The sequence below is a fragment of the Pocillopora verrucosa genome, chromosome 4, assembly GCF_036669915.1.
Source record: "Pocillopora verrucosa isolate sample1 chromosome 4, ASM3666991v2, whole genome shotgun sequence".
NCBI classification, from domain to species: domain Eukaryota; kingdom Metazoa; phylum Cnidaria; class Anthozoa; order Scleractinia; family Pocilloporidae; genus Pocillopora; species Pocillopora verrucosa.
The window spans coordinates 3200595-3224388 of NC_089315.1; the positions used below are offsets into that span (position 1 = coordinate 3200595).

A 23794-nucleotide genomic window follows, 5' to 3' on the forward strand; every position below is an offset into this window, starting at 1 on the left:
TCCGATATTAATCCAAAAATATAACCTGATCGCTCAAAATTAGCTGAGAAAGGGCTTGGGAATAACTTTTTGAAGGAAACGAGGAGAGCCTTACACCAACCTATTATCTTTGTCGCCTGCCTCCTCAAGAGCAGCACTCTCGTTGTCCGCCATCTTGAATTCCTCGTCCTCAGTCTTACATCGTCCTTTTTATCCGACAGGGTCCTGAGACTTAATCAAATGAAATTTCAAATAAATACTGAAAGTAAACATTTTTTTTTTCGGTATTTAATGAAAATCAAATGGTAAAAAGAATAGAAGTTGAATTCAAATTCTGATCTCCTTCCAGCAAGAAAGTTGAAACAAAAACGAAAACGGATGCCGTAGTTCCTAAATTCTTTATCCAGAGTTCCAGTACATGAATTGTATTTACCGTCGGACGTAATCGGAATGCCGAAGATGTCAGTCGAAAATATTGCGAAGATTCCGAAGACAGGAAAAAGTTTTGTTGTGGGTCTGACGCACAAGGTGGATCACTAAGAGATAAAATAATTCGTTCTTCTCCATTGTGGACTAGTCTGTTCTCTGAATAAAATGGGCTCCATCGTCTGTACAGCTGCAACGGTAGGCGAATTTTATTATTTATTGGTCCTATTTAGTGAAGCAGACTTCGATTTTCGATTCAAAAGATGCCAATTCCAGTTTAGGGAGAAAAACATACAGAGTACGCTTTAGTGAAAGACTTAGGGGTTGAATTTTCTTCCTTTATTTCTACAAGGATCATTATGATCTTTAGAAACCTTTCAATGACCGAGCCTTTTATACTGTGCTAAGATCTTCCCTCGAGAACAACAAATGTGGTATAGAATATCGTTCTGTTGACCACCGCTTAGCAATTCAAAAATATGGTGATCTATCTTCGCACCTGCTTCAAGATTTGACCATTTACTGACACAAAATAATGAACCGCATCCTGGATATGGCTCTCTTTTCTTGACTCTGGCCTAAACATAATGTATCGGGCGACATGTAAATATTGTTCAACTTTGGCTGGAATAATTGCCTGTTGACATACAGTTAACATGCCCCCCCCCCGCTCTGCCACGCCCAATCTTTTCCAGAGTTTGTTTTGAGGAGAGGGTCAATCTTGCATGTACAAATATGTTCATTTACAAAGATTTAACTTTGAATTGTTTTCACTCAGTATTGATTGATTTCTTTACATTTTAATGTCAAGTGTGCATGTTGCTGCTGCCCAACAGTTGCAAGCTGTTGTTGTGCATGTTGTCCATCATGTCGCAGCTCAACTTCCACCAGGATTGTATACACACTATTTCTTCTCATTGGGACAATTTTGTCCTGTGTGATGTTATCCTCAGGAATACAAGATACCATGGTAGAGAAGGTAACTAAGTCACTTAGTAAGTCTAAAGATGATGATATAGAAGTCATGCAAATGTGAGGTTTGACAATAATTTCATTCTCAGCTCAAAAATTTTGAGTCAATTTTGATTTTTGTCCTTCCCCATTAAAAATGCTAGCCTCTATCACAGTGTGCCCATTTCTAACCATTTCACCCCAAGCAATGACCCAAAAGAAAGTTCATCTTACAATATGAATACATGTTCAAAGAGAACAGTGGTGAGAACGAAGAAAATATCAACCACGAGATATTGCTTGATTTAAAAGCACATTTGGAGGGCTGAAATTAGACAGACAGAGCAAATGATAGATATTTAATTGTTGGAAGTCAAAAGGTTAAATACAATTCATGTTCAGTAACTATACAAAAAGAATTGCAGTACGTTTATCCATCTAGCAGTTCATAAGGGTTAGAAAAAATATATTTAAAGATACTTGGTCCTAAAACTCCCACCAAATGATAATGCGGTATATAATTTGCACAAAAATTCTGACAATGGAACTTGAACTATTAACATGGTGCTACTTACACAGGGCATGGTCATAAATATCATTTACTTGCACTCTTGCAAATTTAAATATGTCTGAGTTAGTTGCTGCTGCAGCATCTCAGAACTCTTTTTTCTCATTTCATTTGTGACATCTCTAGGTTCCATTCTTTAATGAAGCCTGTGAAGCAGCAACTTTAGGAACAAACTGTGATGTGTTGGCTGGTTACTTGGCAGTTTACAGGATTTGTTTTGGAATGGCAGCCTTCTTCTTTCTTTTCATGATTCTTAACATTGGGGTTGGCTCCAGTAAGGACTGTCGAGGTGGACTGAACAATGGGTGAGGAGATAACATTAATTATATAATTATTAAGTTAGACTTGTGAAAAAACTGAAAAAAAAAATGAAAAAAATAAATAAAACAAAACAAAACAATTTATATGTTTATTAGTGCATGTAGGAATCATGAATAATAAATATGTTATAAAATGCTAACTATGCCATTATAAATGCATTTACTATGATCATTGAAAATTTCTCTTGTGCTGCTCTCAATCATGTTTGAACCTCTTGTGATATCATTTAAAGCTGGTGCATTGAGCCAGCAATGAGTGAAATTAAATGAAAGATCAGTCTGTAATTCACCTTCAGTTGAGACACTTTGTTTTCCATATTTTTTTAGGTTCTGGGGCCTTAAGTTTATTCTTCTCATAGCTTTGTGGGTGGCTGCTTTTTTTATTCCTAGAGGAAGCTTTGGAGTTGGTGAGCAAGACCACAGTCACTTTCCTTGAATGTTAACCTTATTATAAGTTACTTTAAGTGTAGAATTGTTTTATCCAAAATTGAGAAATCCTCTCTATTTCTCTCTATCTCTTGGGTGATTCATTAAAAAGTAAAAAATCATTGATTTTCTTGAGGGGAGAGTTGGGACTGAGCATGGAAGGGGGAGGGGGTGGGGGTGGGGTGTTGATAGGTTAAATGATGGAGTGGGCAAGAACATCTGCAAGTACCACATTTATTTACCTATAGGCCAAGCTTGGCAATAAACAGAGACACTAAACTTAAGAGATACGATAATGGGTGAAAGCTTTCAAAAAAAAAATTTGGAAAAGTCCTGGCTATAAGCCAAGACCTAAGTTTCACAAAAAAGTTTACTTGAGTGAGTGTCCACTCAAAAGTCATTCATGAAAGGGCTCCTCTCATGAAACATGTCAAAAGTTGTTGAAAAATATCAAACTTTTGGCTATAAGCCGAACCCCTTTGTTCGAATTTTTTTTGGCACATTTACTCTGTTTTTTAAAAAGTTGGTCAGCTTATAGGTAAATAAATACAGTTTAACTATTATTAGAAACTTTGTAGTCATTTTCATTTTCAAAAGTACATGACTGTGGAAATACTTGATAGACAGTGTACTAAGGTTATGTCATTTCTGTGTTCTGATTTGTCACGGATTAGTATTGTCTTGCGGTCATCACCTCGTGTACTGTGACTGATTTTTAAATTTGTCAGAAATTGTTTTAATCTAATAACACTCTATATATATATATATATTTTTTTTTTTTTTTGGTTTAATTTCAGCATGGATGTATATTGGGTTCATTGGTGCCTTTGTATTTATCCTTATTCAACTGATTTTGATGATTGACTTTGCACACACATGGAATGAGATTTGGTACAGTATAATCACAGATACTGAAAGTGACTTTTACTACTCTGACATACATGTATTGCTCTAATGCTTGCTGAAAAGTTTATGTTAACATTGTCATTTTTTTTTGTTAGGACATCAAATGCTGAAGAGACTGATAACAAGTGTTGGTTTGGTGGTAAGTGTTATGAATTCTTGACTTGGTGTACAACTTTTTCTTGATAGGCTCCCTCAGGGAGCATTTCAAGAAAAGAGCTAAATGAAAACTTGGTTGTCAAAAAGCTAAATGAAAACTTGGTTGTGCTGGTTGATGGGGAATTTTACAGTTTGTCTCAATTAAATGCTGATTGGGTTTCAATTTTCAATTTGATCTTCTGTTTCTTGAACTTACCATCCAGATACTCTTGGAAGAATTTTTAGAGGCATTTGTGGTAACATCAGTATTTGAATTAATGACACAGTATTGATTAGAGATTAAAAAATTAGTCATTAAATTAGTATGCATGGGGAGATTGAAGTATGCACAAGTCATTAGAGGAATGGTGAACTTTTAGCAGAGAAGGCATGTAATAAGGAAAAACTCAGTCCCCAGACCACAGATGACATCAAAATGTGGTAAGAACAAAAAAGTGGCACACAAGGCACAACCGAGTGCATCACTGATGTTCTTACCACATTTTGACATCCTCTGTGATCTATTACTGAACAGACGCATGGCAACTTGGAATCTATTTGTTAAATATATATATATATATATATTCATTTTATTGGCCTTGCTCAATGAAAAGTTCTCTGTAGCTCGACAGATATAGGATGGCAAACCTACCATGTACAAAAGTGACTGTCTGGATTCATTTCCCCACATATTAATATATAATAATAATAAATAATATAATAAAGAATTAAAAAATGATGATGTCATCTATACGTCTGTCCTCCAATAGATCATAAGTGAGAACCAATCAGAATGCGTGCATAACTGAGTTTATTATATAAATAATTATATATATCAACAATCATTGTTTGTTTTAGGGCTGTTTTTCTTCATGTTCCTGTTTTATGCTTTGGCACTGACTGGGTTTATCCTCTCATTTGTCTTTTTCACGCAGGTCAGTCACAATTGTTAAATGATTTGTCTGGGGAAAATGATTTGAATATTGATACTGTCATTCTTGTAGTTGGGTAATTTAGTGTTATCAAATGAGTTGAAAACGAAAATTGGCCACCATTAAGAGTTTAAAGGCTGACGTTTCGAGCATTAGCCCTTCGTCAGAACGATTGGTCAAAGAACCAATCACTCAGATGAAAGGCTAACGCTCGTAAATTGCAGTGCCTTCAATAACACCCCCACCCGCCAGAACTCCGGCGGGTATTCTGTTGTGAATCACCGGGTTTACTTTGCCACGTCCAAGTCAAATTAACAGAACAAAAAGGTAAATAAATAACATAGAAGGTATCAGTCAGATTGGCCCTGGAGTATTCACCCCTGGTTATTTTTTAGAATTCTATAACCTTTGTTTGTTAGATTCATTCTTTCACTGGCAGCTTTCTTTCTCTGCTTCTTTCGCGTGTTCTATAAAAGTTAATCACGCTCCAAGTAGAAGTACACATCGTTGGTTACCTAAATAATTTTCAAAAAAATTTGTGCCGAACTAAAATCATTATATACTTTTATATAAATAAAACAACAGCAGTTCTTCTCAACTGCTGGTTAGAAAACAAACTTGAAAATCAAAATTAGTGAAAACAGCTCGCTTGTTGATAGCACAGGTAAATCAAATTTGAAATTTTTTGGCATAGATGTTGACCTTGCTTAAAGACGCTTAACCTAGGCTTGGCTGTGATGAGAACTACAAAGAGGCTATTAAACACTTAGCGTCTAAACTTTTATATAAAAAAAGGCTGCATTTGCTGAAAAATCGAAGAGGACATTGTTCTACGCTAAAGGCCCGTGTAACCGGTTTCAACATTTGACCAACATTCGTTCAACAAAAGTTGAACGGATGTTGGGCAAATGTTGAAATCGTCTCAACAGGCCATTCAACATTTTCGAGAACAAAGGAAGAATTGAATCAATGTTGAATGAAAGTTTAAACCGATTTAAACTTGATTCAACACGCTTTCAACAAGCTTTCAACATTTTTTACGTTTTCAACAATGTTGGACGAGCTGTTCAAACGCACCGAATATTTGGTTCTACAAAGTGTTGAATGCATGTTCAAGCAAATGTTGAAACTGCTTTAGCACAACGATTGTTTAGGATCCGATATGGAACACGAGCAGTGGGAACAGCTAAAATCAATTGGCTGATTGATTTAATTCAATTAATTTATGTAAACATTTAAGCGAACAATTCTGAGAAAAGAATAATCCTGAGGTTTTTACAGGAAATAAACCTGGTGGAATTCACTGCCGCAAATCTTTAATTTCACCAAGTAACAAAAAAGGAAAAAACACAACACATCAAAAAAACAAAACAAAACTAAAACTTGCAACCACAAAAAATGCGTTCAGCGTTCGAAGCAGGAGACTGAGAGGTTTGTTTCCAATTGCAAGCAGTAGAAACCTCTGTAAACAAAGATCAGGCGAAGAAAGGTTTGGATCGTAGCTTCAAAATTTGAGAACGTATGCAGACGGAAATTTGATGCACATAGGATGTTATCTGGTTCTGTTTTTGTTGACTACATGTTGAAAGTAGGCAATTTAGTGTTAACAACTGAGTTGAAAACGTTAATTGGCCACCGTAAAGAGTTAAAAAGCTTTTTTACTTTTTACGGTGGCCAATTTCCACCGACGCAACACCACAGTTTCTTTAGAAACTTGCCCCTTCTATGCCTGTTGAAAGTGTTTAGTATTATGCGATGTTGGATGGTTAACACAATTCTGAATCTTTCTGTAACTTTTTGGAAGCTGAAGTGAGACCTGGAGGTCTTTTAGATTTCTTTCATGCGACTTTTACCTTTTTAAACAAGTTTTGAGTAAAAAAACTATTGGTTTTGTCTTATCATACCGTAACCCAAATTTCCTGGAAAAATAAGATTTTGATTTAAAGAGAACATACTGACTAAAATTTCAGTAACCAGTCGCCACATATCCTTTCAGAGGACTTTGTTTGTGAGACTCAGGCCGCAGGTTTGCAAGTCAGCAAATGGAAGATTTTGATTAGAAGTAAACAAACAGTTAAAGGGGTAGTATGATCTAGAAAAATTTTACCTCTATTTGAAGAAATTTTCCTCAGGAATTGGAAAATAATTGCCGTTATGACCAGTTTGCCTTGCAATTGTGACAGTAGCGCTTTGAAGTTGTTCTTATCAACAACTTTCGATACTAGAAAAACGCCATGTTGGATATGACGTCAGCTATGACGTAGCAATAGTCAAACCTCGTTCCAAGCTTTGAGCAGATTGACCCTTCCGCCGAGTATTTCTTATAACAGTTAAACTATGGTTAACTTTCTTGTGGGTTATTGTCATAATACTCACAAAAATGCAGAAGGGAACGGAGTAAACTTCTATAAGCTACCAAAAATGAAAATCTAAAGAAAATTTGGTCGGCAAAAGTAAAACGCGAGGACGGTTTACCGAAACCCGAGAAATGCTACTTCTGCTCAGATCACTTTATCGAGGAAGACTTCAAGCGGAATATACAGGGTTGAAAGTTGTACCTTTAGACCTTTGCTTTGCTTCAAATTGAAAGCTATGTTTACCTTTCACATATTCAAAATGTAGATTTTCCTTAATTTTTTAAAAGAACCACTGTAATGGAAGCGAAATAAATTGAAGCTTGCATTGGTGATTGACCGCGTGTGGTAAATTCAGTCGCGACCAAAGGCGACATTCGCCGTTTTTTCCCAAAGATGTTGCCAAACATTTTTCTAAAGCAATATTTATAATTATTTCAAAAGGCAATTGAATATTTATTAATTTTAGAATCACCGTAAAAATGTCTCCTCGTCACTCTGTGTAAATAAGATAATAAGGAAAACCATTAGTATGTTCAGTGGTTGGTTTTTTCTTTCTTGTCGAAGGTACAGTATACCCGTTCCACGCTCACCAAAGTACAAGTACAATGCCACTAGCATTCACATCGTTAGTTTTAAGTTTTAGGAACAGACAGTTCAAGGTATTTTAATGATTGGAACTGGAGTCGATACCCTTATAGCGGCGTAGAAAAACCTCCTTTAATGTTTAGGAAATACAAAGACAATTTTTTTTAATTAATCGTGACTATCCCGGCCATGAGTCATTCTCCTCAGCATCTTTAAAGCCTGTATAATTTCCGGCTGCATTTGGGTAATTACTTCTCATTGATGCCCCAACACGCTAAGGAGTCACGCGTTTGTTCCCGTTACCAAGATTGTTATAAGTCCACCAAGTGGACTGTCTGTAACCCGCCAATCGCATACTCATATGAAAAAAACAAAATACTCTTATACATGGTCAGAACGGAACCAAGACAAATGCATTTGAAATAAACAAATTCTACTTCGTCAAGCAGGCGCCTATTTGTAATGAGATCGATATCCTAAGCTAACACTTCGACAACGGGAGACTTCCTGACGCGCGTCGTATAACGTGTAGTTCTGTGTACACGTAACAAATTTGGAACAGTAGACCTCCTTTTTTTAATTTTCCCAGAGTAGGGAATGTAATAATTCTCTTAAGTACTCTTTCTTTCAATTTTGTCTCGTTCACGTTCATACTTACTCATGATTTACCTCCATTAGGAAAACAAAGCATACAAACTAAAGAAGTCTATATACAATTGATATTGCGGTGAAGTTCACCCCTACGAAAAAAGATTACAACATCGCTTGGGATAAAAGGGCTGACAACAAACTGCATTTGTTTCTTACGGTTCGCATCAGACTAACTTGCAGACAACTTAAGCGTTTTGTTTGCATGAATTTTGTGAAAATGTTTAGATTCTGTCAATGCTTACTCATTTAACGGATAATCTTCAAGTCAATCATTTCTCACTTGGTGCATGCTAATAAGGGCTGTTCTTAAGACGCCGGCCAGTAAACACACGGGTCTAAATGATCCGTGCTTAGTAATACACTGAAGCTTGTTCCCTTCAATTTCAATAATAGTTCATGACAGTCAGTTAGCAGTGTGAAATAAATAAAAATTTAAAAAACTATCACTTTAGAAACAAAGATGTAATTTGAGAAGAATTAACTACCTTCCAGAGCGAGTCAATCACCTAGTACATTAATTTCTTGACTGCAATTTAGTTTTCTGTTGGCATCTCTTGACAGTTGCCGCGAGCTAAGAGCACCACTCACGATTTCCAAGACGTGAGTGCGTAGATGTTTCTCCTTGTATATCTCTGAGTTTCTTCGTCAACAAAAATTTCTCCTTCTCCTGAAGACGAGCTATGTTGCGGCTCAAACATGAATGGACGAATTACACCGTCTGGATTAAGATCCAAGTCGAGAATTGAATTATCGCTCTCCTTGCCGCTGTTTTCTATGTTTTCATCCATCTTAGTTGAGATTACGATGCTTGACCATTGTACGTCATAGTACGTCACGATGAAGATGGCGGATTTCAATTCCAAAATGTCAATTTTTAAAACGCGATTTCTGGCAACAAAAACACTTTCAGCTTAAATGAATAGCCAATTATGACAAAACAAGTCAGGACCTTTTGATTTAAGCAAACTTCTTCTAGGTCGTACTTCTCCTTAAAGTCTTTTACTACTAAGGGAATATAAAATATAATTAGCTTGCTCTCGTATTTCATTTCGTGAGATGGTTGATTATACAAGGGACCAGGGAGGGTAAGATTTCAGGGGTAGATGGAGGTTTTGTTCGATTCTCGTATTTCATGTACGTCACATGTTGTCGACTTGCCTTATCTTAGACATTTATACTTTGTTTTAGGTGGTTTTAGATTGTGTGCGAGTGGCTGTAGATGTTTTTAAGGTGGTTGTTGAAACTTTTGAGGTGGTTTTAGGTCATTCCATATTTTAGTGCGTACAGACTTATATAAATTGATCATTTACCAAAGTTTGCCACAGAAAACTCTGTTTGGAGCAATTTATGGAACTAATTGGCTAACAAGATCAAAATTGTCTTTCATATTATCCTCTGGCAGGTGCTTTACCGAAGTAGCCACCTACTTCAAATCTTATTGAAAGCACTGAAATTGGCCACCACAAAGAGTTCAAAGGCTGATGTTTGGAGCATTAGCCCCTTGTCAAGGGGTTGGTCAAAGGACCAATCACTCCGACAAAGGGCTAATGCTCAAAACATCAGCCTTTACATTCTTATACGGTGACCTATTTACATTTTCAACTCAGTTGACAACACTAAATTACCCTGTTATATTCTCCCACCAACACAGCACCACAGTTTCTTTAGAAACTTACCCTCTTTATCTTCGTAGTAGACTGAATCTCACTGTTAACATTTTAACAGTTGACAACACTAAATTACCCTGTTATACTCTCCCACCAACACAGCACCACAGTTTCTTTAGAAACTTATCCTCTTTATCTTCGTAGTAGACTGAATCTCACCGTTAACATTTTTTAAAATTTAATTGTATTTTTTTTTTTAGTCAAGTGGTTGTCATCTGAACAAGTTCTTCATCAGCTTCAACTTCATAATGTGTTTTGTCATCTCAGCTATTTCAATTCTGCCCAAGATCCAAGAAGGTGCATACATAGTAGCATTACTTGACATAAATTTAATTAAATTGATTTATCAGTGTCTTTGCAATTGTCAACCAAATTGATTGATTTTTACAAGTCATCTATTTATTTCTTGTAAGTTACCAAATCAATTTTGAAAATTCCAAACTCTTACCTGTTACTAAACTCACTTTTATTAACTGACTTTAGACAGTTATTATTAGCTTTAAACTCTTGTAAGCCCCTCATTAGTGGCAAATGGTGTGAGAAGTTTGACCCTTTAGGTAGATGTGATTGTTCAGTTGAGGTTGAAACTCATAAACAGCTAAATTTGAATTTATTTCTTATTCAAAGTATGAAAGAGGAATAGTCAGATCTTCTCTGTGCCTAAACTTAGCTAGCTCCAAATTTAAAGCAATTTATCAGTGGTTGATTTAATTTGAGCAAGTGATTGTTTTGAACAATTTTATGCTGGTCAGTGAGCTTCATTTCTCCCACAGTACAACCCAAGTCTGGTCTCCTTCAGGCCTCCATCATCTCTCTGTATGCCAGCTACCTGACCCTATCGGCTCTCTCCAATGAACCAACAGAAAAAGGTATTTTTGCTGCATTTGCCATTGGCAACTGAGAGGTTTGCTGGGATCTGGCAGGAATAATGAGGGCTAGATTTTAAGATAATGTGTTGTTCCTTTTTTCCTTGTTAGTACAATCTCAGGGAGGAAACAGCACCAGTGAAGAAATTTGTGGGAGCTCAATTGGGACAATTGAAAACTCAGAGACACTGGCTTTAGTTGTTGGGCTTGTTATAATGTTTGTGCTTGTCATTTACTCAAGGTCAGTTTCAGCCGCTTCAGTAGTAATATATTGTTGAGTGTCAGGCAAATTCTTATTGCAATAATGTTTTTTTAAAACATCCTCAAAATATTAAATCTTAAATTATGCCATCTTGTTGTAGTCTGAGAACAGTAGGAAGTGCAGATAAACTGGCACCATCAGCAGGGGCTAGTTCTAAAAATGGTATGTAAAGTCCATTTTTATACAGTAGGTGTAGTGTTGCACAAATATTTTAAAGCTTATTGGCTTACTCAGGCAAGTTATTGGCAGACAATGCTTTTTTTCGCTATCTTTCCTGGACAGCCTGATGTTTGAAAAATAAGAAGGTTTAGAAATAATATGCTCTCTCAACTTTTTTGTGACTGTTCCAGTTTGCTACAAGTGGCACATTATGGCTACTAGATCGCAGTTTACTAGCAGATAATTAACAATTTACTGGCTGGGTGAAGGTATTGTCATTTGTTGGTAGCAAGCAGGAAAGTTGGCATGCAATAAGAGCTTTGAAGATCAGTAATTAACCTTCTAGATGCTGGCACTCATAAGTTCAAAAGTTTTATCTGGTCATGAATAACTATTTCTACAAAGTTCTCAGGAGGTTTGTGTATCTCAAATTCTTAATTACAGCTGATGAGGAGAAAGGAGGGCAGGAAATAATAAGCGATGAAGAGGAAGAAGTGGCTTACAGTTACTCCTTTTTTCACTTCATTTACTTCCTGGCCTCGCTGTATATTATGATGATGCTCACAAATTGGTACAGGTGAGCTCTTTTTGTTGGGATATTGTGCAGTTCTCAAGCAGAAAAATAATTTGGGTTGTAAGATGGTTTCTTGAAAAAAAGAAATTATTCAGTGTAGCTTTTCAAGGGATGCAACCAGATGAATAAAGATTAAATGAAATACTATTGCTAACTGATCATATGGAACCTTGTAAGAGTGCTTGTTCAGCTTATAACATATCTTTGAGAATTTCTGGCATAGTGGTCAAGATAAATTGTTATTTGTCATCCTCCTACATCTAATCAACGTATTGCACTGGTATGTTGAAATAAATTGTTTCTTCTCCCAATAGTCCCCAGGGCAGCGATCTAGAGGATTTCCAGAGGACTTCTGGATCAGTATGGGTCAAGATGATATCTTGTTGGCTTGGTTTTGCATTGTACCTGTGGACACTTTTAGCTCCTGCCTGCTTTCCAGACAGAGACTTCAGTCGTACTCTTGCTGCATAACAGAGCAATGATACAGCGTTCTAAACTTAGTGGTTATTTTAAAGTATATATCATTGGAGTATTAAAAGTTAATAACATGATTTTGAGTAAATTTTTCAAAGACAACAAAACTGCACAGGCCCGTAGGGCGAGTGCAATTTGTAGTCTTTGAAAAATTTACAAGTGCGTATTACACCAACTTGCAAGAGAACTCATGTTATTACTTGTTAATAATGTTCGTGAAAAAACATCACAGAAAGTCAAGACAGACGAAATGCTTTAACTGAGCATGTGCTATTTGTAATTTGCGCCCGTGTTACAACTTTGCACTCGTGTTGCATTAAAAGGCATTTGTTTTCAACCTGTCAGAAGCGGGTAATTTTTTCATGTACATTATTACTGACGAAAGTTTTGTATAACTGCATTTGTTTTGCTGGGGTTTACTCTCTAATTAGTTTAAAGAAAACTCATGCCACCTTCTCACCCAATCAGATGCAAGACTAAAAGCTAGGGCCTCTAGGTCACTCGTGCTTTGCGTTTTCATTGGCTCCCTCGGATATAACCCCTTGCTCCGATTGGCCTTCGAGATATTCGCGGTAGCATTGAGCGGTTTAGTTGAAAGTTGCTCCAAGCAATAAAATGAGGTTTAGATTTTGGTGCAAGGAGTAACGCGAACCAAACTGTTCAGTCAGAGTTATTATTAGTATTTTTTTTTCACAGAAGCTTGAGGTTATAAGCTAATGGCACTTCGTGGACTGCTAGATCATATTTATTATATGTACGATATATAACTGTCGCGAAAATGCGTCTGAGAAAGTTAACTGATGGGAAGCAGTTTTATATTTGTGTAGTTAAACTGGAAAATAATCTTACTTGTAATGCAATTGTAATTTTTAAAAATAAATTCAGTAGAACTGAGTCATACTTAGCGAATGATTGCTTTTATATCGAGCGGTGGTTACACCTTTTAAGATATTCCTTGCGCGCCAAATAAACAGCCAGATGAAGACAATTTTAATCGGACAAATTTTCGCGTCTCGGTGAAATTAGGAAAAGAAAGGTCGTGTCACATCATATATATATTTTTTGCGCTTCTTCCCTTGGGGCGTTACTCACGATTCGCACTCGCCTGTTCGCCGGCAAGAAGCAGAAAATTACGCCACTTCTGTTTTGCTAAGCTACAAAAACGAGCAGCGGAGCAACGAGTGACTTTCTCCCGCTTCCCAAGTCTCGAAAAGCGAAAAGCTTCAAAAAGCATGCAAACTCGCCTTCCATGCAAGCATCTAGTTAATTTAAAGCATCGTTCTTTCTTGACTTTACCGTTCCCTTTAGGTACCTGTCTTCAACGAGAAGCTTTCATACAACGTCGACTCATTAACGCACAGATCAAGTTCTTGTTTGCAACTAATCAAGGATCAGAGTGAACCAGGGAACTCAGATATTAGTTAAGATTGAATGCTTTGTGTTGCTGTGTCTCAGCTATGAAAAAGATCCTAACCCTTTACACCCTTACGGCAGTACCCATATTCTCCATACTTTTCTCTGTAGATTTCCTTTGGTTCTGACAAGGAGAATTGACTTCACAATCAAAGCATCTTAGGTTGGCAATCATATCCTTTATTCTCACGATCTTAATGAATAACACCGTACGATTGTAAGGAGAAATTAGAGGCTGGTCAATCTCAGGGTTTAAAGGATTATTAATGTTAATCATAATCCACACCCTCCCACTGTCATGTACTTAAATCCTCACTTTGTACTTCCTCACCAATAAGAATGACAAACAAAACTGATTAAATGTCAATTTATTGGTATACTACTGATCAATTATACCAAGGTGCAATAGTGACAAAAAAGACAATGGAGCATCACTCAACCAAGATATAACAATAGACAAAAGAAAATTAACTATAGAATTGAATTTAAGTAGTTATCCCCCCTGGATTAGAAAATTTATGTTTAGCTAAAAAGACCCCAGTTGGTATTTCATTTAAAAAAGTAGTATTTTTTATGACAACGTTTTAATTGGTTGTACATTTATAGTTTCAGGTAAACAATATTCACATTTTCCTTGATACTATGAATTATTGTGCCTTTGTTACAAGGTGCACTAACATATTTTATATACCTCCTGTTTATCATCACACTGGAGATTTAGAAGTCTGCATAGAAAAGGAAATTTTCCATGTTATAAAATACATTGCTCATGAACACAAATTTGTACATGCAAGTCAACTTCACATCACACAGATGTGGAGTTAAACACCTGAAAATTACCTCAAAATTTACAGTTCACATCTAACACAAAGTATGGAATACAAAGAAGTAACTAAAAAAACATAACAAGAAAAACATCAGACTTTTGCCACAGAGAATCCTAAAATATAATTGACACTACCGAATAAATTTTCTACTAGAAAAAGCTATGAAGAGAGATTGCATGATACTAAGCTAAGCAATGTGAAGAAATTATTTCAGAAGAGCAATGCCAAAGAGATTCCCTTGATGTGAATTGAAAGAACCTAGTCAGTATTCCTTAGCAGTGTTCTATCAATCTGTATATTGTTCAGCATGATTTCATTCCTTCCTTTACAGCACCATCATCTAAGAATCTTTTTTGCCATCAGTAGCAGCTCTTATGGCTGCCTCAGTAGCTGCATCTTTAGCTGAAAAGAGAAACAAAAACACAATGAGATCTTTAAAAAAGGTCACATAAAAAAAAAGAAAAAGAGAACCTCCCTGGTCTTCAAAATGCCTCATTTGTTAACAGAAATGTGGTAAATAGAAGTATTCGCAAAATATAAAAGTTTTTTGAAAATGTACCATAAAATTATTGCTGTGAGAAATACGAATTATTGTTAGTTGCTAAATGGGAGAACCAGGAGCTCTAGATCTTCAAAAGAAGAAACTTCAGAAAACACTGTTATGAGACAGAATACTCAAGTATGTGGCTAGAGGCCCCAGTGATGAAGGATTTCGACCTATTTTGCAGAGTTATGTTGCAAGTACAGATAATTGTTCAATATGTAGCCACAGGACAGTTTGAAGTCTGCAGTCATGGTTGTAATTCAGCAAACTTAAAAATTGCCTGCAATTTTTTTAATCATCGTGTAATGGTTAAGAGCATGTAACACTACCAAATGCTATTCCAACTACACTTGATTAATCTAATTATGAAATCATTCAAAACATTGGGAAGGATATCTGTAAGTGTTCAAATTACAAAAACAATTTGAAGTTACAACTTTGTATTGCCTATTACGCCATAAATGAAACCTACTTGTAGTTAAGCACACATCTTATGGTCACTCCAAAAGCATTAATGTGCCATTATCACTTGTAAATTTCTTTCCATGAATTTCATGCAGCAAGATTCAAGTACCACAGAATTTGTGTTGAATCACATAATAGCATGCATCAGAATGGCCCTAAATGGTACCCAGAAAACCTTCAGTTCCTTGTTTAACCAACTGTCCACTTTTTTTTTTTACTCAATTACAAAGCCACTGGGTCAGAACAAAGTAATGGCTTTGTCAATTGAAGCTATCAACTGAAACAAACTCCAGGCCTTCTATTTTCTTTCCCTCTAGGATGTCATTTTTTACTTATTTATTTTTTAAAACAAAGTTTATATTTATAAAATGGCTCACTAACATAAAAACAGAAATGCTTACAGGCTTCTTTTGTCCTCATTATTTTAAAGCAACAACCCCCCTAAAGTTTCTTAGACATCTGATGATAAAAAGTACCAACATGACACTTTAGCGACATGTCATCAATTGACTCAAAAAATTCCAGAATTGGTACACAGCTGACTAATAGGTAGAAAATGCTCAACCACAAAAACACTCAGCTGGAATTTAAAAGGCCTGAGAGGCTGCTGGTGATGCTGTTAATGTTTTTGAATACAAAAAAATTCACAACTACATGATAGGTCCACAAACATCTGCTTACAGTGATGCTTTTTAAATATTAATGGATAACAAACCCGTCGACGAAGCCATATATAGTAAACACAATAACCGATTTTCCATGGAATTTCCTTTGAGAGCGGCGAAACCAATTAATTCATACTTTGCCCATAAAATCTAACATTCTTTTATTATTGAGAAATAAACATTATAAACATTATATGCACGTGTGAAGTTCAAATACATTGTACGATTACTCGATGTTAACAAACCGAAGAGCACTCTGCTGATTAAATAAAAAATCAGACGCCTTCCTTTACAACTGCAGATTGAAAGCTCTTAGCTGTTAACTTAGTTTGACGATAGCTCACCTTCTTGGGCGACTTTGTCGACTTGTTCTCCAACTTTATTCAAAGCTTTGTCAATTTGAGTCTGGTGCTTCAACACAAAGGGTCTGATAACCTTGTGGTAAATGGTGTTACATCCATTCCAAGACACAGGCGCCATACACCAGCACAGGAAAATCAGCTTTAAAAAAATAGTAACGTCACATTGAAATACCCACGCTAACCATTGATACGATACTTCGGTGACAGACTAAATGTTCGTGATGTCAACGAAGAGGCAAAACAAATGAAAATTCCATTCTGCAGTTTGGAGATTAGATCTGCTCACATAAAACGTTTCTTCTAATTTTGGCATCTGCAAAAAATTCTACGCTTCAAAGAAGTCCGAAGTCCACAAATTTAATTTTACCGGTAAATGCAAGTGAAGAGGTTGGCGATAATGGACGTTACGTAAAGAAATATAAAACCTCCACAATACACCTGATTGTCATCTTAAATAAAACCATGGCGTTTAGAAACCTGACAGTTAAATACCTTCACAAGGAAATAGAGTGGGAACCACGACAGCAAAATGTCCGAAAAGAACTCCACGATGTTGAAAACTCCGAACACCACCCAATAAATAAGCCATTGTGTGTCGTCCTCTTTGTCTGCACTTTCCACAGCTTTAACCCTAAAAAAAGACACAGCGGAGTAAAACAGATTTGTCTTGGAATGAAATATCGAACAACAACGAGGACTCAGGCGCTAGTAAACGCTGAGAGAATGTGACAACCAGGTGTTCTACTCTTTCGTTTTAAACAAGCTTAACCCACATGCAAATGGCGACTCGAAAGCAAACAACTGAACAGGTAAACAGCTAATACGTGGTTTTCACAAAAAAGGCATTTAAGACTTACGATTGATAGGCTGGATAGGCAAAACCCAGGCAGGTCACAATCAAATCTGCTCCATAGCCAAACACAAGATAAAGGGCGAATATACCAACAAGACCTATAAGTGCAAGAACAGCATGGTCAGAGGCGAAGGGACGGGGACTCGTCCAAAATGCGTTAGAGTATCTACAAATTACCGAGAAATAAATAAAGCCTTTTCACTCCAGTCTTCTTCTCGATTTTATCTAAGACATCGGTAAAGAAATTCTTCTCGTGAAGCCAATTATCGAGCTTTTCTTTGCCCGTATTTATACTCTCCGTAGCCGACATTTTTGCAAATTACAACGGAATTACTTATTCCAAGGCGGGTTTGCGATAAACCATGTATTCCTCCAAGGGACTGGTCACATGACTTGTTCAACCAATCGGCGTTGTGTTCAATACATGACTTAATCAGTCACGTTCTGTTCACGTTCAGGCAAATGGTTGTTTATTTTCAGGGCACCATTTCAATATCAAGAAAAAGAGTGTAGTTTAAAATCGCGCACTGTCTTCCTTCCAGAACTTACGATAGAGGATGATTACTAATAAGTATCTAAAAATCGTTCTCTTACTTGCACAAATGTTCCCCGAAACGCGAATGTTGTGTTACACCCATCCTCACCTCACGTATTGACATAATTTCTTGGCTTTTCCCCATCCTAGCAACTGATCAATGATTATTCAGATGTGCAGGCAAAGCTATACTAATACGTTTTGTTTGTATTATTTTGATACAAAATAAGAATTTAAGTGAGGTGATATGTTCGACCACCGCTATTAAAAACTCAGAAGAAAAATATATTGTGAGCCTGTTTTTGGCAGCAATCCAGCTCAAGTACCAGAGCGAAACTGGGCAAATTTCGAATACGTCCTTAACTTATTTAAAGGATCTTTATACTCAATGACGTGTGTACTTAGAAGTTATGACGTCCGCAGCGATAATTTCAAGACGAAAACTTTTGCCTCAAAACTTGGAGGAATTTTCGCCACGCTAGAGTCACGAACTAGCCGACCGTGGCAGGAAATGGACAGTCATTGCTACTCAGTTACTAGTAATTAACAATTTCAATAGCTAACCAGCGGGTATGGGATTTTTCTTCGCCAATTCCTTTCCCTTCTCCATGTATGCTTTTAGCGAGTCCGCTTCTTGTGTTGTATCATTTGAAACTTGTGCGTTCGTTGTAGCATCTTCCATACTTTCATGTACAAGTATCGCTGGCTAAATACCGGTGTGCGGAGATCAGGAATTTCGTTTGCGACGATCGTTAGATCTGCCGTGACTTTCAGCCAATCATGACACCCGCGGACATGCGCATGCGGCGTATGTACTTACCTTACTTCTGCAACAGGTTTATTCAATACAGAATCTGTTTCAAGTTAGATTCTGACAAAAGCTTCTTATTTTTCTTTTTCTGGGGAAATGATCGAACCTCTCAGGTGCACAGCTAATTTATCCGGCTGGCCTGGGCTGACCTAGGATACGACAATATTTAAATAAAAGATACCTTCCTCACTTTCCCGTAAATTTTCTTTCAGTTTCAGTAGTACCTATGTAAGAATGGACAATCAATCATTGAAACTATTAAGATTTTTTGTCTTTTATAATTCAGACTAGCCTCCTGGACTAGTTTTCATTTTTTTTTCTTCCTAGTGCATGGTTCGTACCCAAGAAGAGTTTGCTATCATAAAAGACTGGGAACTAATCAGGATAAAATCCAAAATGGTGTTCGACAGGCTGAGAGGAATCGAACGAGAAAATCTCCCTCTTTCGCGGCAACAAACCGTTGACGACCAGGAATCTCTAGCACAACAAAATATTTTATCATCTGTTAATGGAAAGACACCAAAAGAGCATCAGATAGGTGAGTTACCAAGCTGTTAACATGAAAACTTAGCCGATATGCTAAACTGTCAACGGCCTTACGTTTGTGACTTTCAGGAACTAAGAAATATATGTTATGTAACTACTTACAATTTACCGATACCGTTGTGGTTATTGCTATAATTAATCTAAAATGAGTAGAAAATGGTTTTTTAATAGCGTAGCAGAGACTCTGTACATCATCGTTAGATATATGCACGATGGAGCATAAGAAATAAACTTGTTTGAATTAGTAACAAAATAATCGTTATTGGGTTTAGAACAATTTGTCTCTTTTGGAGTGCTCTAGATTGTTGAGAATTCTGCTCTGCCTGTTTTATTTTCCTGTTTGATGTGTGGTGCTCACTACTCACGATTACAATAGCTGTTTTTGTTTTATTTTTATTATTTCTTGTCATGGAACTTAAACTGCCCTTCTTACATGCTGAGCTTAATTTGCCAATTGATTGAAAGAGGATGGGGGGTGGGGGGGGGAGTGGAAGCATGGCTTGGGAGAATAAGATACAATTTTATGGGTGTGAGAGGTAGGGTGATTTATACTTAGAATAGGGGTAAGGAACAGTGTTCTCCACAAACCCTTCATCGATATAATGCCAAGTAGTGGCATGCCTAAGGTGCAAGAGGCATTAAGGAGGGGGTAGACAGGAGGAGGTGTTAACAGTTTGAAGGTAAATGATTCAAGCTTAACACTTGAAGTTTAAGGTAAAAGTTGGTAAATTGTCTACTTTCATCGGTTAGTTGACACCAGTAGCAGTTCTTGAATATTTGCTTTTTCCTTTGTATGATTTGTGGTGTAGTTGCTCATTTGTAACACAATCAACAAATTTATATGGTTAATGTATTTCTATTTTTTCATCTTTGCAGAAAGCACACAAAGACTTGTTGGTTTTGCAATTGGTACTGGGAGGTAGGATGGAAGAATCCCTCTGAGAATTTTCTTAACTGGTTACTATTTGTGATCTGTCTCCTTATGAGTGTATTGTTTCTCTTAGTATTCTTGCTGCACAGTTTCTGACACATCCATTTACAGTCTTCAGGAGACAGTGTCAGGTATCTTGTGCTTGCATTAATTGTTCTATGAATAAATTCAATAATGGTGACTGTATAATGATAAGTAAAATGTGGTCAACTGTGGGTTGAAAATGAGATCCTCAAGCATGATGACAAACGTTACAAGAGGTTTGTTTGTCTCAACATGAAGTTGGCTTTTAGAAAATGGTATCCTTATTGGAAAGCTTGCTTGTTAGAATTTGCACAGGGAAACTTTGAAATTGTGTTTTTTGTTATAAAAATTACTTGAATGCAAGGATTAGCGCCTCTGTCTCTGTCTCGGTGGCATATCATTATGATATCATACTTTACATTTAGTCAGTATCTGTTTTAATTCGTTTTAGCAACAAATTAGTAGATCTGTTGAACAAGGACAACCAGATGAGATATTAAGCCAGTCTGACTAAGAACAGAACATCAAATGAATCTATTTTTGATGGTGCCGCAAATTGAGAACTGCCTATTCTGTATTGTTTTATTGAGTTTTTCTTCACCAGGTAAATCATGGTGCCAGAAAATACCACTTAGCACCCTTCACTGTGTTCCAAATCTTGCTTCGTGTGAGAAGAAGTCAGGTGAGATTATTAATTTTATAATGTGAACATAGAATTGGAAAAATCTACTCTGAGGCTGTGGTTATAGATGCTTGATAAAGACCAAACCCCTGTATTTAAATTGAAATGATCATGATTGTGATTGATGCTGTCATTTTAGGGTTATGGTGCTTTGTGGAAGGGTTGTGGTAGTATCTATGTTGTGTGTGCTGTCAATTTCTTTGGTGAAGCAGCAGTGAGCAGCCTTACTCATCTACCTTAGTAAGTCACAAGTAGAACTGTGTAATTAGACAGAGTAATTTTCAATTGAGTGTTGAAAATTGATTGCTTTGGTTTTGCTTTACTTGACTTTGGTCCTTTGGTTACTTGAGAGTTGTGCCACATTGTCAATCAGTCAAATCCAAAACTGAAACCAGTCACAACATAGCTGCTGGATTTTTGCTTTGTTTCAGGGTGATCAGATATTTTTTAAATGAATTGCGAAAATTGGAATACGGTCAAACATGTACAAGGAGTTCATGAAAGAGTCTGTAAAAAGCATTGTTTGTCTTATTAAGCATCATTTGGTAAGCCATTCTTAACTGAATTTTCACATCAATCTTTTTAGTGAAAAACCAGAGAGAACTAGTTCATACAAAGATGTTGGAGGCCATCTTCTTTTGAAAGGGTATGAATGAGATTAAGTGACTTCTAAAATAGTTTTATGAAATGTGTGCTCTGTTTTACAATGGACTGATGAAGATGAAAAGTAAAATTATACACCATAAATGATGAGATTAAAAGGAATGATTTAGGGAAGTCCAGTTAATTATCACTTCAAACACAGCAATGAAACAGTCTCAGTATTATACCATTGTCTCTTGGTCATTTCTTGCCTTGCAGCTTTGCAAATTTTTGGCCATTTTTTATTGTTGATTTCTGCACAATGCATTAACATTCATTGGAGTTCTATTTATACCAAATGTACCTTGGTGTCATTTTTTTCTTGATGTTTTGTAACATTATTGAATGATTTTACAGATTAAGTTTGGCTCTTAGCATGCCAGTGGCAGCAGCAAGCTTAACAGAAACAGTCAAGGTAAATATATTATCACATCCTTTTTTTTTTTTGGTCCTTCATGTCACTAGAGGTTTTGCTAGCCTTCTTCCATGTAAATGTCAGTCTCAAAAATTAAGTGAGCCAGTAGGGATGGACAGATATATTCATTCATTTGTGTTTTAAGTTTGCTTTTCACATCTATCAGTGATATTGAACAAAAGAACTGCTGACATCTACAACAGATTTTATGTTAAATGTTGTCTTATTTATTGATCGTCACTTGATCAGCAAGTGGGCTAGGGAAAGGGGAAGAATCTCCAACTTTCTGTACCCTGATCACCTCTCTCCATCTTTTAGTTCAAAATCTTTCAGATTACAGGTTATCATAAGTTCCTACATACCACAATCTCCACTCCCATATCCCATACCTCTCCACTCATCAACTCTCCTTTGCAACTTTCCTGTCCCCTGCCATGCGTCAGCCATGATCAGCCAGTTTTTAATATGTTGGTGATTGGTCATGGTCACATTTTTGCACTCCTCCCTTGCTTTCCACCTGTTAAAATGTCCAACTCTTAAGCCTTGTCTCTCTGTTCTCTTGCATGGCATCAGTCTTCTACTTTCAAGTGTTACAGTGTACCCCTGTATCCATGTACTGATCAGCTGTAACCAGCCAAGTTTAGGGGGCTGGTGCTTTTGTGTGTCAGTTAGGGATGTTTATTTAGCTCTCTTAGTGTAGCAGTGTACTTTGATATTTGAAAGTGAGGTATGTGATCTGAATATATTTCTTGCTTTTCTTTCAGAGTGACCTCACCCGTTACCAAGACAATATGTTTGACAGTTTAAAAGACTGGATGTACCGCATTGTAGGCTGGGATAGATCATCAGGTCGTCATGGTCGCCTCCTCCCCATGTGGACCCTGGTGCTTCCCACAGTTCTTCACGGCCTGCTTACCTATGTCTTGGGTACATTGATTCAACACTTGGTACTGATAAAACTGAAGGGCAAGGGCATCCACAAGTCACCCGACACAGACCCTACATCATCAGATGAGGAACTGCCAGGCCCTACTGATATGACTCATACTTATTACCCAGAACTTGTGGCCAATTTTTTAGCATTTTTTATCCCTGAGTTTTTGTTGTATCCTTTGGAGACGGTTCTTAACCAACTGTATGTCCAAGGCACTCGGACCATCATTGACAATCTTGATACTGGTACTGGTGTGGTGCCACTATGTACAAACTATGATGGTATGTTGGACTGTTTCCGCTCCATCTGGCGGGATGAAGGTCTTGGGGGTTTTTACAAAGGCTTCGGTGCACTGCTGATTCAGCTGTTTATTCACTGGCTCATCCTAAAGCTGACTCAGTTTGTGTATAAGGAAATTTCACAGGATTTTAAAGGCAAATAATTCATTGCTTGTGTGTCTTAAGAAATGAAGATCTTAATTAACAATATCTTAATATTGGGGTCATTCTTTGTACAGTTGATGTCACACGGGATTGTTAAGTGATATGTGTAGGACACTATGATCTTTGCAACGATTCCCTTGCTCTCCTAACTATAATTTATCAGAAGTTTAACTATTTTGGTATGTTTTAAGTGAACTTGATCCTCTATGGTTACTTCTGACTGTTATTGCCTCAAGTGGAAAGATAAGTTAGCCAAAAATCGAGAAAAAATTATTCTAGTATGTCTAAATAGAAGTGATACTTTGACACAAAATAAAGTAGCATCTATTTATAATATGAGTGCTTGTCCTCAATTATTAACTCATTACACCCTTAAATCAGTTTGAATATTCTCTGCACTGTTCCCTATACATCTCCTAAGTGCTGACAGGGAGAATTTGTTTAACAATCAAGAGTTTCTCTAG

At 36.7% G+C, this 23794-nt stretch overlaps 3 protein-coding genes and 1 long non-coding RNA gene across 5 annotated transcripts; 2 read left to right on the plus strand and 2 right to left on the minus strand.

Annotated features, from left to right (window-relative positions):
• The first annotated feature begins 339 nt into the window (after positions 1-339).
• On the plus strand, positions 340-13126 carry LOC131790139 (probable serine incorporator). The gene is made up of 13 exons (XM_059107318.2): positions 340-603; positions 1217-1384; positions 2051-2229; positions 2572-2651; positions 3468-3561; positions 3672-3715; positions 4570-4646; positions 10104-10200; positions 10677-10772; positions 10881-11010; positions 11132-11193; positions 11635-11767; positions 12079-13126. The coding sequence occupies exons 1-13, from the start codon at positions 574-576 to the stop codon at positions 12233-12235; spliced, it is 1347 nt and encodes a 448-aa protein (XP_058963301.2). The 5' UTR covers positions 340-573; the 3' UTR covers positions 12236-13126.
• On the minus strand, positions 1701-6884 carry LOC136280156 (uncharacterized). Its single transcript, XR_010717148.1, has 2 exons — positions 6751-6884; positions 1701-2218 (listed from the first exon to the last, which is right to left on the minus strand). It is a non-coding gene; the product is annotated as an uncharacterized lncRNA (long non-coding RNA).
• An 877-nt stretch (positions 13127-14003) lies between the features above and the next one.
• Positions 14004-18636, minus strand: LOC131790152 (receptor expression-enhancing protein 5). 2 transcript variants are annotated; one of them, XM_059107330.2, is made up of 5 exons: positions 18467-18636; positions 17372-17465; positions 17007-17145; positions 16497-16653; positions 14004-14880 (listed from the first exon to the last, which is right to left on the minus strand). In XM_059107330.2, the coding sequence occupies exons 1-5, from the start codon at positions 18582-18584 to the stop codon at positions 14819-14821; spliced, it is 570 nt and encodes a 189-aa protein (XP_058963313.1). In that variant the 5' UTR covers positions 18585-18636; the 3' UTR covers positions 14004-14818. The 2 variants fall into 2 exon arrangements, with proteins under 2 accessions (XP_058963313.1, XP_058963312.1); XM_059107329.2 differs by lacking the exon at positions 18467-18636 and adding an exon at positions 17545-17726.
• Positions 18637-19099: 463 nt separating this feature from the next.
• On the plus strand, positions 19100-23650 carry LOC131790149 (mitochondrial outer membrane protein SLC25A46). Its single transcript, XM_059107326.2, has 8 exons — positions 19100-19251; positions 20136-20178; positions 20264-20321; positions 20819-20896; positions 21036-21136; positions 21483-21542; positions 21896-21953; positions 22718-23650. The coding sequence occupies exons 1-8, from the start codon at positions 19110-19112 to the stop codon at positions 23327-23329; spliced, it is 1152 nt and encodes a 383-aa protein (XP_058963309.2). The 5' UTR covers positions 19100-19109; the 3' UTR covers positions 23330-23650.
• The last annotated feature ends 144 nt before the right edge of the window (positions 23651-23794 follow it).